Here is a 20776-nt window from a genome sequence, read left to right on the forward strand (position 1 = left end):
TTGCAAAGACATATTTACAGAGGTGTAATGCGGTAGCACCCCCAAACCGAACTTAACAGGCTTTTGAAAATGCTAATTCTCGTGATATACCCCTTGTTCAATTAGAAACTATTGAAGGCCACCGAAGAGTTGGTTTTTATCCCTACATATGCGCTGTGGGATGGAACTTGGCAAGTAACAGTTTTTCTTTTTATGTTGGAATATACATTAATAGCTTGAAAAAGGCTGGTTTTCAAAGCGAATAGTAATTTCTAAAAATGGACTTTAAGAAAGTGGACCTATCATTTAAGTATCGTAATGGAAAAGTAAGATAATTGTATCCTGGAGCTAGATTTTGCATACAGTTTTCTACTAAATTGCATGGATATGTGCGTTGGGCAGTTAAAGCAGCCACATCAGGGCAAATCAAGCCTTTGAAATGTATGAATCCCATTGATCTTCTGTAACATGTTTGCAGATAGTTTTTGAGATAGGTATTACTACTGATAATCATTTGACCATCAGGGCTACTGCAACAGAAGTTTCAGCTAGCTTAGAATGAATGTCTTCAATAAGGTGAAGGCATGGCATGATTTTCTTGGCTTTTGTTTCGATTTGGATATAGTACATATGTATAAATCTCTTATGCTTTAATGTAGGTTGGTGATGAGGATTCACAGACTGTTGAAATAAGCAAGGATATTTAGGTTTAATAAATTTAGTGGAGACTAACAGTATATCGATTTCTACACTTTGTTACTTTACAAGCAGTTGTTTAGGCTGGTTCCTTACTACTTGATTAAAGTGAAGTTTGAAGTAAATTCCAAGATTGACTAAGTGCAACATTTGAAATTAATGTTTAGGTTTGTAAATATTTGATAGTCTTCAGTGGATTTCCAAGTCTTCCTTGTTATTTGAAAACATAAAGGTTTTAATCCATTTTTAAGAATGGGGCATATTTTGCAAAAGTAATCTTTGCATCTCTTTTAAAAACAAACAAACCCTAAGTTACCTAGAATTGCTGTGTTCTAATTTGGAGACTCTTGGTAATGTTATATTTTTTAAATAAGCCAAGTTACGGGAATGTCTGATCTTTTTAGGAATATCGTTTTGTTTATTCTAGTAAAGAGTACCAACTTTGATTTTTACTTTAACTTTTTAGAGGGATTTCTCATCTCAAATATTATAAAATGAATTTATATTCCTAATCCCTTTATTAGATTTAAGAAACAATAAGCAGTATCTTAATCACTTGTGTTATTTATCAAAATCCACCTGTTTTTAATGGAAGTGGTTTTTCTTGCTTGGAATGTTTTCATCTTACCAGAATACTTTTGTTGGCATACTCATGAGACAGTTAAGAATTCTTATTAGAATTCAGAGATCTTTGACTTTCTTTCTTTCTAGTCATTCAGCATATTGTTTATTCACTGTTTCTACTGGATACAAGGCACCATTTGAGGTGCTTTCAAATCTGTCAAAATATATATTTAGTTTGTGGTTTGGTTTAATGTTATTTAATTGTTTTATTGAGATTTAGTTGCTCTAAAAACATTTTGGAACGCAAGGTATCTGAGCATGTATTATTTATTAGTAGATCTTGAAATTTTATGTCCAGTTGAGCATATCTGAATGCTCTTATCTCTGTTGTCTTAATTTATTCTTATAACTTGAAAAAGTTTTATTTTGTTGCCTTTTGAGTTGAATTTCACATTGGTTTGAAGATTATTTTGGTGAGTGAAATTGTTTGTGGTTTCAGAACTGTCTACTACCTGGAAATGATTTGTTGCTAAGTTAATAGATAAACTTAGCAGTATTTTCAAGTGAGAGAGTTTAGATGTCAGATTGAAATCTTTAGAAAACCTCAAATTATAGCTATTTAGGATGGAGTGTGATATTTGTGAGTTTAAAAAAGTAGGCGTGGATCAGCATCCACAGTCAGTCTACAGATGAAATCACAATGAGTTTTGATGAAGAGGAAAGTGGAGTTTTGAGAGCAGTCTTAAAAGTTTACAGAATTTAAAAATAATAACATTGACACATTTCAAGTGTGATTGAAAAGGGAAACACATGATCTGAGGGTTATTTCTCCCTTTGGTATTGTAAAACATGACTAATTATTACCATCTAACAAGATTTAAAACATTTTTATTTAGCAAAGTGAATTTGATAGGTTATATTCTTCTTTAGCTTTATGGTATAGATGTTTAGCAGATTTTATATATATATTTTAAAATATGTTGCTTTTAAAGGAAAAGGACATTTCCCAAACTTATATCAGAATTCTTATATTTTAAATGAAGTCAAGCATAGGCAAACTTTAGAATAAGAACAGCTCTGTTAGTTTTTGGACAAAGAGAAAGCTTTTGCCATTTATTTATGACTTAAGTTTGTGTAAGTGAAACTAGTTGTTTATTAAGTCTCAGCTTTCTAGTTGTCACCTTAATTAGTGGTGATTGCATATTTATGAGATCTTGAGGCAACATGTTTAAGCGTTTTTACCATATTTAGGACTCTGAATATATTTCTTGCTTATAAGACATTTTTCTTTGGAACTAGGTTCATGTTTTGCTAATCTGTTAAAAAATATAATTCCTGCTTTTTTTTTAGTAGTGACATTTGCTTTTCTTACAACAAATTACTTTGTTAGAAATCTTTCTATTCAAGTCAAAGAATTAGGAGTCAGTAGATATGGGTTAATGGTCTTAACCCTGTGTACAGTTAGCATGCATACAACCTGGGGCAAGTCATGGAAATTTTGTGAGCCCCAGTTAACTTATTTGTATAATAAGTGGATAGAAATTCTTTTAATATGAAAATCTGTGATTTTGAACTAGAACTAGCAATAATAGTATCTCAAACAGCTCAGCTTTGTTTCTTCAAGTTTAGTCTTCCAAAATACAGAAGTCTGTCTAGAGAAATTGTTGAACAGATTTGAAATTGTATAAATGCTTTTTCATAGTGCCGTTCCTGCTGGTAGCATCATTTTTCCTTGCAGAGATGAAGATTTTGTGGACCACTGCCCTCTTTCTCTGTAGTATGTTTTTTCAGTATGATTTAACTACTAGTTTTTGTAAGTCATTGGTGGTCTCAAATTCAGAAATAAATAGGAACCATGAATAGGATTTATTTAAATATATAGCTTACATACACATTTATTTAGAATATGTTTATCAATGTTAAAGTTAAGGTAGTTTAGGAAAAAATATTAACGTTAAATGTTTTTGAACCAGAGCTTCCATTCTATGTTAAAGATAATAAGGTACTTTCAAAACTTAACCTGTTTTTTTGTTTGTTTGTTTTTTTGTTTTTTGCCATGTAACTGAACTAAACATGTGTAGTTGGTTTAAGGTTTAACATTTCCTTTTTAAATAGAGTATCAATGAAATAGTAAGCTTTGCTTGGTAGTCTCTAAAACAGAATGTACCACAGTTATTATAATGATGAGTAAAATATGTTAGGTGTAAAGGGAAGAGTACATGTTGAGGAGCTGAAGTAGTCAGAACTTCATTTTTTATTGCACGTGAAATTATTCTGTTGGTATCACTGTGTTAAAGAAATGAGGCATTTAAAACATTTAAATGAAATTGATATGTTGGAATCTTAAAACTCTTGGATGATTGCAAAGTGGCATGAACATAAAGGGGAGATTGGATTGTGCTCCCCTCAACCACCCAGTGGCCTTTTATGTGATTGTCAGGAAGCAGCATAGTAGTGGTCTTGTCTGGAGTCTGTTTCTCAGTCTGTCAAATGGGCTAATAACTCCCACTTCCTAAGGTTGTAACTCATTGGCATGAATTAAATATTATGTAATGGTTTGGGTTTGCTATTATCACAGGTTGAGTAATTGTAGTACAAATTGTTCCAATTACAGCTTTATAAGATTGTATTAAACTTTTCATAAAGAAAATCATTTTTATTTCAGAAGCAGTATGCCTAACTTTTGAACATATCAGCTGCAGTGTAAAAAGGACTGCTTTAAAACTGCAGAAGATATTATTAGATTAATTACTTCAGAGATTCTAGGATGAAATAACTTAAACAATATATAAAGGAAAAAAGTAAATACCAGGAATAAATCATTTTTAAGGCATTGCAGGTAGGCTTACAGAAAAATTTGCTGGTCCGTATAATGATTCTGACCAGGACTTTTCTGTGGAACATTAGCATTAAGAAATGTTTGGGTGGGTGAAATATCCTGAATTGATTGGATGATATATGAAGTGTTTTTCTTTTGATAATGATCAGTTGGCATTTTGGAATAGTGTGAAGGATGCTTGGCTGTTGTTTCTGGCTCCTTTTCTACAAAGATTTGTATATTTTAAAACCATTGCAATAGTTTGTACTCTTTGGAAATTGTCAGTTGTAGAAGAGATGTTTTGTCAGTATTGTTCGAAGATATATATGTTTTAAACAGAGTTCAGTACAGAGTTTTTGGTTGAATTAACCCTTATGCACCTTAGGTTAAATTAATCTTATGAATGTCAGTTGTTTGATACATTTAGAATTTCTTTGTAAAATAGACTACAAGTGTTTTTTCCTTTATCTGGAAACTGCTCTCACCTACTGCAGCATTCTTTCCTTTCCCAAGTTTTGTGATAATCTACCATGGTCACTACAGAATGTAACGAATTATCTTGTACAACTTACCCTGGAGAAATAATACCAGACAGCTTAATTTGTGGTTTACTAGTAGTTTATCTAAAGTTCAGAATTTGTAGAGAGATACCTATAATACTAAAGAAAGTGGTCTTTACTTAATAGAAAGTACGGAGAATACTCAGTTAAAATAACTATTCTTTTTTATTGTACTTTAAATTGACTTCAGGAAAGTCAGGCATTAAAATGAGTATTAGGAAAAAAATGAACAGCTGATTTTTTTAGGATATTTAAATTGCTTTTGTAATTGTATCTGAAAGTGAGGAAAGCCATAATATACTAGAAATCAGATTTAAAATTTTAGAGATTTTAAATATGTAAAGACTTTCAGTTTCTGTTATTTTGTTTGTGAGAAGTTATGTTGGTGAAATTGTGAGTAATTTTGTGAAAATTAATAAATTACTTTGGAATTAATAAATTACTTACCTGTAGAAGAGTGTGTGTTTTATAACAGATTGGGGAAACTGATAATACTTTTTTTTTTTTTTTTTTTTCCTTTATGTAATGTGGGAGTGTAGGCATACTGAAAAATCAAAACCTTACATTGAACAGTGAAATACATGTGTGACAACCTTTGGGTACTATGACTAAATTTGCTTTACACAACAGAGAAGCATCTTTATTTGAGCTGTGGGATCAGATAAGGGAAAAAATAGTGAGTTGAGAAATTTTTTATTACAAGAAAATTTAGGTGGCAACATATTCTGATGCATCTTCTGCTTAAGTTGTAACTATTTAAAGCTGTGAGAGGAATGCGATTTGTGGTATTAGCCATAGGTTATTCTCTAAATTTTTTGTTAAAGTTGGCAGCACGAATGGTAACAGCCTGCTTACTGCAAAGGAAGCACATAAAGAATTCCTGCAACTTGAACTCCAGATGGCTCGTGGTCATGGTGGCATGACCCATTTGATCTCTATCATGGATAGAGAACAAGCATGCAGCCTGTTAATGGCAGAATTTTACAGTGTAAATGCTAGAAATAATTACCTTTAGTTATGTCATTTAACTCTGGTTTAGTTTTTGAGTGTGGAAATACTAAATTCTAGCAAACTTGGTAAAATATGCATTATCTGAAACAACTTCACTGCCATTGTACGTGAGGTATTAGTTTAGTTACTTTAAATACTGCGTTTGAAACTGAAATACTACTAAAAATGAAAACTGGTTATTCTCTTTAGATTATTTACATTGGCATTTTAAGAATAAACAGTTTAAGGATTTTCTATTTTTAAATAATTTTTCAACAGATTCACAGATTCGAGCTTTATATTTTACCAAGTAAAAAATGTCTTAAAGGAGATTTCCTATTGCACACATTTTGTTTAGCACATATTACTTGGTAAAAATAAAGCATTCTACTGTGTTATTTAAAAAGTTTAACTTCATGTTTTGACTTATTTTTTATAGAGTATCACTACTGTGTGGTTTATGGAAACCTCAATTCTGAATAGAGGCTTTACTTTGCTTTTGTTGTAGCAAAATGTTTGAGAGTGGTAAATAAAATTTGGAAGAGTTTAGTTTTTTCTTTAAATGGGACATTTGTATTGATTAACTTTAGATAATACAAACTGCATTATCTAATTGCATTATTAATGGTTAACTAAATTCTGAATATGACCGTCTTTCAAGTGTGTTTTTTCACAAAGAGTAAATAGACCACCATGATTAATTTTGACACTTAATAATTATATAATTAATTGTTATAATTATTAATTACAATGAAGTTGTAGGCATCTAAGAGTCATTCTGAGAATAGTTACTGGCTTACAGGGTTTGACTTGAAAAATGGCCCTATATGTTCTATTAAGTTGTTTTTTTTTTATTCAGTTTTATCGAGATATATTCACATACCATACAGTCATCCACAGTTTACAATCAGTTTTTCACAGTGCCATCATATAGTTGTGCATTCATCACCACAATCAATTTTTGAACATTTTCCTTACTCCAAAAAAAAAAAAAGAAAAAGTAAAAAAGAATACCTAAAATATTCCACCCCCTGCATCCCACCCTATTTTTCGTTTGCTTTTTGTCCTCATTTTTCTGCTCATCTGTCTGTACATTGGATAAAGGGAATGTGAGCCACAAAGCTTTCACAATCACAGTCACAACGTGTAAGCTACAGTTAGATGCAATCGTCTTCAAGGATCAAGGCTACTGGGTTGCAGTTCGATAGTTTCAGGTATTTCCTTCTAGCTATTCCAGTATACTAAAAGGTTTTTAATGATCAAATTTGTGTAACAATGGGAAGAACTGAAGTCTGAGAAGGAAACTAATATAACAGGAATACCAGTAAACTTGGAATTGGGAGACCTGGATTTGAGTACTGTTTCTCCTACTTTCTAACTGTATGGCTTTGGATAAGCTACATAATCTTTGGACTTCACTTTCCCTTGCTTGTAAAATAGGGAGAATATTTAAGCTTATTTACTTGTGAAGATTTATTAAATAAATTTTATGAACACTTGGCACAAAGTAAGTACTCTCTAGATTTTCCTATGTGAGGAAGGTATCACAGTAAAAAAAAAATTCTCAGAAAACGCAAATTTGCTTTATAGATTGTACATATAAATTGATCCACACTTTGTAATAATGGTAGTAGATATAATTATAAACTTGGAAGTTTTGAGAATTTGGGGGGGGGGCTGAGATTTTAATAATAGGCCTTATAAAGTAATTAAATTTTAAGTAGGAATTTTCTAATTTTTATTTTGTTTAAATTCTGGAAGTCATAAAAATAAGAACTATATCCTGTTTAGCTGGCCTTTTAGAACTCAGAACTACAGTAGAGAGCAGAAGTTCTTAGCTTTTAACTCTTGACAAAAAATCTGAAAAACTGAGTTTTAGAACTAAATGGGTGTTCAAGATGAAATGAGACTGACAGGGACCATTCATTAAGAAACTTGTTTCTGAAATAGAAGATGGGAAATGGAGGGTGGGGATGGGAGGGATGGAGAAAAGGCTAGGAGTCAAAGAATAGGTGGAGGGATTGGGTCTTAGATATTAAGAGGGGGTCAGCAAGTTAATAGAATAGGTACAGGGATACATGTGTTTATAGGTTTGATGGAGGGAAATAGAAAGCTTCAAGCTTTTTTCCTGTGATGCAGGCTTGGCCATCTGCTAAGAAAATGGGTGAGGGAGAGAACTCTGAAAAAAGTTTATTTGTTGGAAAGAGGGGATAGTATAGGACAGTGTTAGCCTGCTTCTACCTCCCTTTCCTGAGGCTCCTTTTGTGGAAGTACATCAGGGACTGCAAAGAGGGAGTAAGTAGAGACTCAAGCATTGAGAGCTCTATTCTCTGATGTCACTCAAGTAAGTATACTTCCTGAGTAACTGTAATTTGATTTGTTTTTACTAAAATTTTATTTGAAAATGGGTTCAGTGGCTTTAAAAAATGTTTTAAAACTTGTAATTTAAGAATTATACTGTTGAGTATAAAGCAGAAATTTTTTGCTGCATCTGTGTTTATTTGCCAAGAGAGGAGCTAATAAAACGTTTTGAGTTTTTTGGGAGAGTGGGCAAGTTGGTAGTTATTCTCTTGTGTTTGTTTAACTAATAGTTTATTAAACATTTAACTATAAGTACATTAAACACCGAGTCTGCAGAGGTGAACAAGACTAATCTCATGAATTCTTATGTAGGACATGGACAGGTAAACTGGCCATTTTAATATAGTGCAAGGGGTTCCGTTAACCCCACGGACAGGGTAGATAGTGGTATGGCCTACATGTGTATTTCTTTGGGGAAGAGGAACATAACTATCATTAGATTTTTCACTGAAGTTTCAAAATATATTAAGAGCAATTAATACAGTATGATAAGTACCACGAAGTGCTAGGGGATGAAGGGACATTTGGGAAGGAGTATAATGTGCTGTGGGGACATTTTATTTTTAGGTAAATTATTGTGGGGGAGATTATAGTTTAAAGAGTAACTAAATTTTAAAAATTCATATTTTGGTATAGTTGTTTCTAATCATTTTCTATTTTATTTAGCTGATCATACTAGTGTTTCCTAAAGGATATTCTGAGGAAAGATGATAGATATTATTAGGGGGAAAGGGGTTCTGAAGCTAAATGAGTGTGGGAAATTGTGGGCTAAACAATTAACAGTTTATCCATGGACTTCTCAAAGGCTTTAATATCAGTTTTTGTTTTAGTCAAGGTTCTTAAGAGAAACTTTGTGAATCTCCAAAACAGGAATGTAGTATATATAATTTGTGTTATACATACTTTATAAGAACCCTTTTTTCCTGAAAGTATTCATTCTACCAATACTTATTGACCACCTACCATATATCAGGCTCTGTACTATTTTAAATTACCAAAGTATGACAGTATGGTTCCACGTTATTCCCATGACAGGAGTGTATTATGATAAAGAGGTAGGTTCCTCTCAGTTTGGTTTCAGCTTAGAAGAATGAATATTAGGTAACCTCTTTAAAATGATCTGACCCTCCCCCCTTCCGGATCAGTCTTATCATAAGGAATTGCGTACTATAAAGTTGCCATTACTCGATGAACTTGTAACAGTTTTCAAATTTTTGGTCTCAGGATGCCTCCCTTTACACTAATAAAAACTATTGAGGATCCCAAAGAGTTTGTGTTTATGTGGATTATAATCTATTGGTATTTACTGTATCAGAAGTTAAAACTTGAGAAAATATTTTTTAAAATTTTATTTAATAATAGTAAAATAAACCCATTATGTGTGAATATAACATTTTTATAACAAATATTTTCCAAATTTAAAACTTAGTGATAAGAATGGCATTGTTTTATGATTTTGCAAATCTTTTATTGTCTGGCTTAATAGAAAACAGCTAGATTCTCATATCTGCCTCTGCATTCAGTTTGTTGTGATATCACACAACATGTGGCCTCTGAGATACTCTACCATATACTTATGAGAAAACGGGAGTGATAAAAGGCAAATAAGAAAATAAGGTCTTGGTATTAATGTAATTTTGATCTCAGGGACCTTATGGGGTTCCCAGAACATACTTTGAGAGTGGTTGAACTATTACATTTAAGTTCTACTTTGGGAAATTTTTTTAACTTGGTACCTAAATATAAAGTGATAAAATAGTGTGCCTTGTTTCCTCTGTTTCTTTTTAGGTTATTATGCTAATACTATTTATTACTGAAAGGCTTAAGAGATGGATAATAAAAAATACTAGCATTTCTTTTCATGGTTTCAGACTGGCATAAATTGTAGTATTTTGAAGTTGCTCTAAAAGTGCTCAACTTTTCATAGTATATAGAATGATTTTATAATCAAAACTTGTTTAAAGCAGTAGTTGGAATTTTGCCTTTCTGTAAGATTTTTGTTAAATAAATTTATAAAGTTCATGAAATATTTCATATTGTGTTGTTAAATTTTATAAGGAGAAGATGAGCCGTCAGTTTCTTTTATCCTTAATTATTCTGAAGATTTTCTTTATAAAACCAAAGGCACAAAATATTTATTGTATTTATTTTATAGTTGAATGATTTTATTGTTATTGTTTGCAGTTTTTGAAAATAAAATGTTAATCTGAAACATGCCATTTTAGGTTATATGCTATATATACTTTTCACCAATCTATATTTGCTTTGACCAGGATCTGTTATATTTATAACTTGATATATTTAGGTTACATTGGTTCTTGAGCTTTTTTCCCTCTGCAGTGGCTTAAGTTGATAGTTGCGGTAGCTATTTTATTCTATGAGTTAAATGGTTTCACAGAATAAATGTGAGATTTCCCCCAAAGAAAAATGAGATATTGACTAGCCAGATCAAGTTGCTGTATTTTAAAAAATATGTTTTAGTTTACTATCAAATTAAAAATTTTTGAAGATATCAGTAACAAAGAATTTTATCACTTTCTTTAGCAAATACTTATGTATTTGTCTTTCCCATAATAGGTGAAGTATTACAGACATTTAGCACCTGATCATTTGCTGCAGATATGTCATCGACTAGGCCCTCTTCTTGAACAAGAAATTCCTCAAAGTGTTCCTGGAGTACAAACTTTACTAGGAGCTGGAAGACAGTCCTTGCTACGCACAAATAAAAGTATGAAAAATTTCAATTAGGATTTAGACATTCTTTGTGTCACTTTTTGTCTTTGTGTCCTTATCTTTGTATGCATAAAAACATGTGTGTTTAATAGGCTGCAAGCATGTTGTGTGGAAAGGATCTGCTCTTGCTGCATTGCATTGTGGAAGACCACCCGAGTCACCAGTTAACTATGGCAGTCCACCCAGCATTGGTGAGTTGTTAGAATTCATTGCCTAATTGATATCCTCTTGGTAAATGGTTTTTAAAAATAAACAGAAATGATTTTTAATTACTATGAAATCAGAGAACTCCATATTATGTATATTAGCATTCAGTGAGGAAAAAGCTTGCTGAACCACCAGAGTTTTTCTTGTATTAGTGATACAGTAAAGAAGAGATGCTAATGAGTAATTATCAGAATTTATAACTTTGGTATTTTATTTTACAAAAACAGTTTAATAAAATATGTATTATTAATTTGATTTAGTGGGCAATAGTTTATAATTCAGGTTAAGTTATAATGGTTTGATTCTCTTTAAAGAATTTCATTACATTTTTATTTTTTGCCTTTAAAACTTCAAAGGAGGAAAATCGATGTAGATAATGTCTTCTTCTTGAAATATCTCCTAGATTCATCTCTTTCGTCTCTACTCCTATCATCTTTGTCCAGGCCCTGGTCTTGCCAGGATTATCATAGAATCCAAACTAGTCTTTATGCTTCTAGTATTTCCTCCCCCACTACCAGGTCATACCGTGTAACATGGTAATAGTATTTGTATTCAACTCTACATTTATGGTGTCACTCTTGTGCTCAAGGTTGTATAAAGAGATTAAGATTTTCAATGGTGTTATACTTCTTTACCACCAAGTCTAAATTCTTCCATCTGACTCTCAGAGACCTTTATATTTTGATCTTAACCTCTGTTGCCCTACTCCACTCTCCTATCTTGCCAGGAATGTTATTTTCCTGAAATCTGCCTATCTAAATTCTCCAGATTTCTTCCTTTCTTTGATACTTATATTCAGTGTCACAGTTTGGCATTTCTGTTTTGTTTCGTGTTTATATAGTATGTCTTTTTTCATCATTTTACTTTCAACCTTTTCATATTTTTTCTCTCTCGAAAATGGCAAAGTAGTAGTTTTTAAAAATACAATATGGCAATCTTTTTGTTTTATCTGGGGCATTTAGTCTATATAATTACTGATATATTTGAGCTTAAATCTTTTATTTAACTGTTGCTGATTTGGAGATGATCTCTGGTTGCTTTATTTTTTCTTTCTGTTTGGTTTTCTATATTTTGCCTGTGGTATGTCTGTTTTTCTTGAAATTTATTAGGCTTCTTTAATCTGTAATGTCTTTAATTGAAAAATTTTCAGCCATTATCTTTTAAAATAGTGTCTTTGCTCCATTCTCTCTCATCTCCTGAGGAATTCCAGTTAAACAATTGCTAGACTTTCTCACTTTAATACTCCCTATGATCTCTTCTTCTATATTTTCCATCTTTTCATCTCTGTGATACATTCTGGATTGTTTCCTCTGATTGTTTCAGTAGTGAAGTATCCTGTGTGATATTTTCATAGTCAGTAATCATGGATAATCATGTTTGCTTTTTTAAAACATATTGTCTTGATAAATGATTTCTATACATAATCTTTCTGTAATGGATAATTATTAAGAACAAGAAAGGATCTGAGACACTTAAGTATGTAGAGAATTATACTGGGGAGTAGAATAGGTTTCCTGAAAGGAGGGGAAGGTAAAATACTATAGGAGATTTCCACTTTAGGGGAAAAGCTTATATTCTCTTTGGAAAACTGCATTTTCATGTAATAAGGGGAATATGTTATGTTTGTTCTTTCAACACATTGCCGGGCAGCCTGTGGCAGACAATGAAAATATAAGAATTATGGATGACAAATAACTTTACTTTGTGTCAGCACTGTTATAGGCATTTTCCGTTTGTTTTCTCTTTTAAACCATTAAATAGTCTTTAGGTAGAATATTATTCCTATTTTATAGGTAAGAAAACTGAAGCATGGAGAATTTTGGTAACTTCAGGGTCACACATTTAGTGAATCATGTAGCCAGGATTCAGTCTAGGCTATCAGACTCCATTATGCTGTGCCTTATTTTCCAGTAAGCTAATTAAAAAATTTATTTCCAGTAATAACACTTGGCTACTCAGTGAAATTGGATTTAGTCTTTTTTTTTGGGAAAAGGAAACCGAATAGGTATCAATTCAGATAAAATATTTTAAGCCAGGCCATTGATGGTTATAGCACTAATACTGCTGACTTGGATAAAAAGAATATAAATATGGCAAAAATATCTTGGTTTTGTGTCAAAGCAGAGAAGTACGTTCAGATAATGGAATTAATTACCAAGCAGATAATTGTACTTTTCTGAAGTACTTTATCTCAATTTTAGGATTTGAAATAAAAGTTTAAGTTTTTTCCTTTTCCATTCAGTTTTCACAAGAATCTTAGTGCTTTATGCTAAGATGTACCTGTACCAGAGCACCAGTTTTGCCGTATTTTCTTCCTTATATTTACATATATTTCTTGAAACTACTTGAAGCTGGACTAATCAAAATGAGTACACTAATTATAGTGATAGTTTAGTATCATGTCTTATCAGAGTTCATCCTGATAGAAGAGTTTATCTTGTTACTGCTATAAAGTTGTGAATGATACAATGGTAATGGGAAGAAAAAAATTCTTCAGGTTTCTTTGCAGAATAGTTTGCCTACATAGTGATACGTATTATTTCAAGCTGTCACAGAGTGTGTGTCAGAATTTTTTTTAAAATACGAACATTTGTGATACTGGCCTATTTATCCTTTTGTTATCTTAAAGGTTTCCTTCACTCTTTCTTTGGTCAGTGTGGTATCACCATGTGTCAATGGAAGTAAGGAAAAAAAAATCAGCTTTTTAGGTTTTCTTAAACTATAGAATTAAATATTTAATATAGATCTAAATTGACACATTTGGAATAGAAGTTTTTTTAAAATAAACTTTTCTTTTGGAATAAATTACTTGCTGAAAAGATACACAGGTAGTTCAGAGTTCCTATATATCCCTCATCCAGTTTCTCCTAAAATAACAATCTTGTATTAACTGGTACATTTCTCAAAACTAGGAAACTAGCATTGGTATATTGTTAGTAACTAAACACTAGACTTTATTCAGATTTCACCAAGTTTTCCCAATAATTATCTTTTCCTGTTCCAGGATCCTATTCAGGATATCATGTTGTATTTAGGGTTTGTTCATTTTGAATTGAAGAAACTTCTTGCTATAACTCAGAGGATTATTGAAGATCAGGGTGGTGGCTAAATTGGATTTTCCTTTCTTACATGATATTTTCAAACGATGTGCAAACTAATGGACCTCTGTTTTTAGGTATCTCACATTTTTTTCAAACTTAAACATTTCTGAAACTGAACTTTTGACGCTCTAGAATAAACCTTGTTTTATTCTTAGCCAGAAACCTAGAAGTCATTTTATTTTAGACATCTTCTTCATTTCTGCTGTCTGTTTAGTAATAAGACTTGTGTACGCTGTTCTACTCTCTTGAATCTCTTTTCCATTACCATTGCCACAGCCACATTTCAGGTTTTTGTTATTTCTTGCCTGGAATTCTGCATCATTCATTCATTTACCAAGTAAATATTGAGTCCCCTGTATTTATACTAGGCACTGGGCTGGGATTAGGAGTTGCAAGAAGAACCGGAGCATGGCCTCTGTTCTCCTAGGACTTATAGGGTACTTGATTGCCTGCCTCTAGTCTCATTCCTATACCCCAGGATTTAGCACTAAACCATGTTTCTCAGCCTTGCGCATTATGACATTTTGGGCTAGATAATTCTTTTGTAGGTGGCTGTCCTGTGCATCATAAGATGTTTAGGAGCAATTTTGGCCTATACTTACTAAACGCTAGTAATACCCTCCCTGTTGTGCCAATCAGAAATGTCTCCAGATACTGCAAAATGTTCTCTGGGGATAAAATTGCCTCTGATTGAGAACTATTGCTCTAAATTTTCTAAAATGCAAATGTGCTCACGTAATGCTTCCTCCTCCCCTCCAGTGACTTTGAATATTCTCAACCCTTTTAATGGATTTTGCACAGTCATTAGGACTGACCTTTTCTCACGTTTCCTGCTGTTTTCTCACCTGTACCTTGTCTTGTACTTTGTACAACTTTCGGCAGTTCTTAGAATAAATCAGGCAATTTTTTCATTTCTTTGTCTCTGTACATGCTTGATTTCTCTCTGGAATGGCTCTCTCTTTTTGTCCATTCTATGAACATCTTTCTTTCTTTTATAGCTCAAATGTCACTGGGCAGAATTAAATGGTTATTCTTATCTCCGCTGTGGCTTTTATCACACGGTTGTGACAATTTATTTCCTTCTGTTTTCTCTAATATACTGTAAGGTCCTGGAGGAGGCAAGGATATGTTTTATTACTTTTATAGACCCAACTCCTCAGCATAAGTAAGTATTAAATGTAAAGGCAGTAGGTAATTGATAAATGGGGGTGGGCTAGAAAAAGTTTAGAGATGGGTAAGGAGTAAAATATGGAATAGTTGGTAGGAACAAGAAGAGAGATTTGATCTAAGGATAGCTTTGAGGCAAGGAGAAAAAAGCCCAGAAACTGATTTTTTAAAACGTTAAGTTTCATGAGTAAACTGGGTTATCAGTTCATTATACTGTTCCTTAAAACCCGTATCTGCACGATTTAAGAACCCACTCTTGAGCTTGTCTCAGTGCTCTCTTATCCTATTTTATTTTATATCTGCTTATAAATCCTGACTACTTTGTACCTCCTTGTCCTTGAAGTAAATCGTGAAAATTGAACTGGAATTCATTCTCAGGACAGGAGACCCAAAGTGTTCTACTTTTCCAGCCTGGAAGGAGCCTCCTTTAACATTATTTCAAAAGCAAAAAAACAAGTTTGTTTTTCTGTCAGGTCATTGATGTTTAAGGTAAGTAATATTGCTGATGTGGATATAGGGAGTCTATTGTTACTACTAGCTTTTAACTGATTTACAATGGAAGAGATACGTGCAATGTGTACTTGGCAGAGCAACATTTACTTTCCAAGATGTCAATGAATCTCTGGCTTTTTTCTTTCTCCCATTTCCTTAGCCACATTATGCCTCTTTTTAGGTATGGTTTACCCTGTATTTTTATATGGTAAACAGCTCTACCTTCAGTGATAAACAAGCATGAGGATACATCAGGAAAGAAGAGACTAAGATACTTTAAAACAGTGCTTAAAAAAATTAAATTTGGAGATTCATTTAATGCATGTCTGACTTGTGAAAAAGATTGAAATACATTAAATTAAAGCAGTCTTTTGCTGATTGCTTTGTTGTTTGTACCTTCCTTACATTTACTGTACTACCAAAGTAAACTTTTTATCTCTGTCTTCCATTTCCCATCTTGTTTGCCTAGATAGGTCATACCTTTGTTGTTTTATTTGTTACTTCTGTGGTAAGGTTACTGTTATACGATGTAGGCTTGGTGGGTGGGGATAAGAAGTCTTGGGGAACCTGATGCTTAAAAATATGTGAGTGTAAGGAAACAGTCTTGCCTTGAGATTCAGTTTTCTGATCCTAAGGAAATAGCCTTGCCTTCAGCTTATTTAACCAAATACCAGTGAATGCCATGAAGCCTATTCATTAAAAGAAGTCATAGGTCTCATCTATATTTATAATTTTGTGATTCTCTGAGAAAACTGGTTTGAAAAAGTCAGCAAGGAGTCACTTAAACTAGGTTCAAATCTTGACTCTCCTTTATTTAATCTGGCTGTGTGGCCTTAAGCGAATTATTTAATTTTTCAGCCCTTCAACTTCGTCATCTGTAAAATGGGATAATGCATACCTTATGTTGTTATTCAGAGATTTAAATGAAATACAGTATATAGGTTAGGCACAAAGTAGAAAACAATAAACATTACTTTCTGCCTTTTCTGTCTATAACTACCACTTAATGAATTATTTTGCTAATAATTCTTGAGTACATTTTTTAAAAGAAGACTCTTCTCCCTTCTCCCTTTTAATGTTACATTTTGCCATATGTCCAATATCATATTTGAATTATTCTGCAGTTGGTAATTTCATAAAATTTGTTCAATCAGGATTTTTTCCTGTAGACCCTTAGAGTTATTTTTTCCTTAATATGACTATTGCTTAGATAATTATTAGAAAGATTGTTTTATGTTATTATATATCTTTAAGATTTAATATGATTTTAACATATTTAACATAATGGATAGTATAACTTAACAATTATTTCACATATAGTTCAGTAAATTATAAGATTATAATATTCTTTAGTTTCTTTCCTGATCACTTATTCTTTCCCAATATTCTCTATACAATCTTGTTATCTCCCTGCCTTTTACTCAATTCATTCTTTACTCCTAGTTAATTATCTACTCATCACCTATTTGAATGCATTTATTTCAACCTATTTCTTATGTTCTAGTTATAATTTTAGTCTTATAGTTTTATGATTCGTGTTTAATCATTTCTGGCTTAGCTATATTATTTTTGCTTTAGTCTTTGTTTTGTAATCCGTTCCCTGAATGATCTTTGTATTTCTCTGACACAGTTTTTTGTTTTGTTTTGTTTTTAATTTTTTTCTTTCTGCTCTGCCCCCCACCTAACTGACCTAGTCCCATTCTTTCCTTCTTTTTTTGACTTTAAAAACAGGTTTAAGAGACTCCCAAGATGTATTTGCAGTTTTGATTTTCTAAGGGAAATAAAGCTAATATTCTTTATGACGAAGTGCTAAATGTATACAATAGGTATTTTAAGAAATTTTTTTCTTTTGTTTAAATTCCTTTTCAAAATTATGGTTGACAAAAGGGAAAAACTTAGAAGAATGACAGTTTCTTTGGGTGATTTTAAATTGTTGCTTTTGTAGTATATCTTTTCTTCTGTAAATAATAAGGTGAGGTTTGTTTTTAGGTTGTAGGTGTGAGGGATCGCCCTTCCCTGTGATATAGCTGGCTAGCAATGCCAGTAGTAATTAGGAAGCACGAGCCATTTCCCCTATTAGATTGCAAACGTCACACACGTTTTCTAGACTGATTATTGGATTTGAAGCTGAATTTTCATATCTTAGTAAATGGAGTGAATTACTGTATCTTTTCTTCATAAGGCCTCTGATTTCTTATTTTGAATTTCTCTAGGGATCCTTTAAAGTTAGAATTTCAACATTTTCCTAGACATCCTTTGAAACTGGGAAGTCCATGATCAGGCTGAATAGATATTCCTGTAAGCAAAGCAGCAGATTGTTCAACTCCTGAAGGAAGCTGCAGGAAAAGAAAAAAAAAAGAATCTTCTAGAAAAGCCTTAAAAAAGTCAAAAGAAAAACTATCTGTAGTCGGATTTACTTTTTAAATATATGAGAATTTGATAGTTTGGGGCAGTTGATGTAGACGATAGTACCTTTGAGTTTGTAAAATGTTTTGTCACATTTGCTTTTATAGCAGCTCTACCAGATACCCTTTATTAACAATTTTTAATGTGGAAATTGAAGCTCAGAAAGGTAGTACTAACTTATTTATACCCCTCGGTTATTTTTCTTCAGATTTTATGCATTTAATTTTATATAATTAAAAAAGCACCTGCTTCTTCGCCTTCTCTGCCATACTCTTTCCCCCTTCTGCATTAATGTTGTGCCAGTTGTGTCCATTTATTGATTTGAATATAGGAGCTCTCTGAAATCTACCTCAGTATATGTATGTAAAGACAGTGAATCATGGTATATTTTTTGAAGTTTGTATTTTGCCAGGTAAATATGAGTATTTACCTAAATTTGAGAAGAAATACTCAATCCTTGAGAAAGCCTTAGTAATCTCATGTTGTCGAACTGATTACATTTTTTCTAAAATGAAATTCTCTTGTTTGAACACTTAACATTCTTTTGCAGAATAATCTTTTGCTTTTAATTAGATCCTTTCCAATCTATTCTCATTGCAGTTGAAAGATAAAACATCAATGAATTATCCAAAAGCAGATCTTATAATTACTCTGACATCCTTCCCTCTAAAACATGCTAAAAACTCTCAACCCAGTGTTGTTGAGATACAGTTCAAAAAGGTAACATAGCTTAGAAAGCAGTCTGCCCCTGTTCATCTTGTCTAACTCTTCTCTTGACATCCAACCCCCTTTGTGTGGTAGCCATATCAGATTTCTTTATATTGCATGAGTGCTGTGCTCTTTCTATTCTCAATCATTGTTCATCCTATTTCCTTAGCCTAGAATATGCCCACTTCCCAACAACAGTCTTTGGCAGTTCATTTTTTAGGTCTTAGTTTAAATGTCATATTTTCAAAGAAGTCTACCCTGATCCCGAGATTCCCCCATTCCCAACACATAAACAATATATTTAGAACCCTTTGCTGTATATTTCAAGATTTCCCTATTCTTTCTATTTGGATAATACTTACCATTGTTGTAAAGTCCTGCTTCATGTCTTCTTTTCCTGCTAGACTGCATTCTCCAAGAGGGTAAGTACCGTATCTTTTCTTTTTCACTGTTGCACCCTCTGGCCATACATGGGCCATATAGACGTGCTATAAAAGTTTTTTGCCTCAAAATTGAATTATTAACATGTTGAACATAAGACAAAGCTGTATAACTTTTAAAAGTTGAAAGGAAAAATGAATTTTTATTAAAATAAATATGTAAAAAATTAAAAAACATTTAAAACTGAAAATATTGTACTATTTTTGTATTTTCTGTTTGAAGTAACAGAAAGGAAGGAAAAGAGGAGGAAGAATAAATACTACTTCTAGTAATTATGTCTGAATTTGTGTTTTTTAGTGCTTGTTATATACTCTGTTCCTGGTTGTCTTTTTTGTTTGTTTTTTGTTTTTTTGTTTTTGGCTTAACTCTTGGAATCATCACCTCTTCGTTTTCTGATTTTATTTCAGTTGGTACTTGAGTTCTTCTTTTCATACATTATTCACCTTTGTGGTATCTGCTAAATCTTAAAAATATGGTGTCTTTCAAACAGGAGGTAAGGCTAAACACCAAAATTGAATGTGTAGAGATTTGGAGAATAACTTTTGTGCATACTAATTATTTTAGTTGTAGTAGAAAATTAGAGAAGAAGCTCTAATGGGTATTATGTTGCGCAGGTGATAATTTCCCTTTACTCTTCTACTCCCTATTGCCACCACCCCACCTCACCCCCCTTTTTTCTGTGGACAGAAAGCTGATTACAAGCTTATCCTTCTGAAATTGTAACCCCTTTTACATTAACTGAAGTTGGGACTATTGCTCATACTGGTTACCATTAGGGTGATTTATTTGTCCTCTTCCTATGTTGGTTGACTACTAGTTACTGGTACAGGATAAAAGAGACCAGATGGTTTGTAGAAAACCAACCTGTGTTGAATTATTTCGCAGAATATATCTGGCTCTCAGGTTATGAATATTTGATTGTCATATCCTAGAGAACATCTGTATTAGTAACCTCAGAAGAATTGCATGACAAGCCTTTTCATTGTGACACTAGGATGAATTAATGTTAAAAGTTCCTACTAATAATGTTCCTTGCCAAATAAAAGTGAACCCAAAATATTTTTGATGTGTTTCTCTTTTACTTTAAAAACTCATTGGGAAAGATTTTATAAATAAAACTCAACAAACAAAGTTGGTGTTCCATGGTAGTATCTTAATGGTTTTCAAATCAAACTAGATGTGAATTCTTTCTTCATAGCATTTTCAATCCGTTGTCAAATAGTCAATGGTCATTCTCTGTAGCATACTATACATTCATATACTTCAGTATACTTAGTCTTTAGGGTGCCTTTTCTTTTGAGTAAATAATTTAAATTCCTTGCATCTTTGTCCCTGAGTCTATTTTTATCAGTCCTTGAATTTAGTTAATCTTTTATATGCTTTATATTTTTATACTGTTTTTATGAATTCATTGAAATAGATTGAGCTACACATTTTTTAATTAAAAAATTAAATTAGAATGAATATACACTCAATGGAGAAAACTTAGGAAACAGAACAGCTCCAAAATTAGTCTTTTTCATGACATATCTGCTACTGGTAATTTGGTATGT

At 32.2% G+C, this 20776-nt stretch overlaps 1 protein-coding gene across 2 annotated transcripts in view; it reads left to right on the forward strand.

Moving 5' to 3' along the window:
* The window catches only part of LOC119539802 (pleckstrin homology domain interacting protein), a 143627-nt gene that overhangs the window by 1527 nt on the left and 121324 nt on the right, over positions 1-20776 (forward strand). For both annotated transcript variants that reach the window (XM_037843591.1, XM_037843590.1), the window contains exons 5-6: positions 10546-10696; positions 10794-10892. In XM_037843591.1, the coding sequence (XP_037699519.1) occupies positions 10546-10696; positions 10794-10892 (250 nt within the window). The remainder of the gene's footprint in view (positions 1-10545; positions 10697-10793; positions 10893-20776) is intronic.

The sequence above is a fragment of the Choloepus didactylus genome, chromosome 7 (assembly GCF_015220235.1).
Source record: "Choloepus didactylus isolate mChoDid1 chromosome 7, mChoDid1.pri, whole genome shotgun sequence".
Taxonomy (NCBI): Eukaryota; Metazoa; Chordata; class Mammalia; order Pilosa; family Megalonychidae; genus Choloepus; species Choloepus didactylus.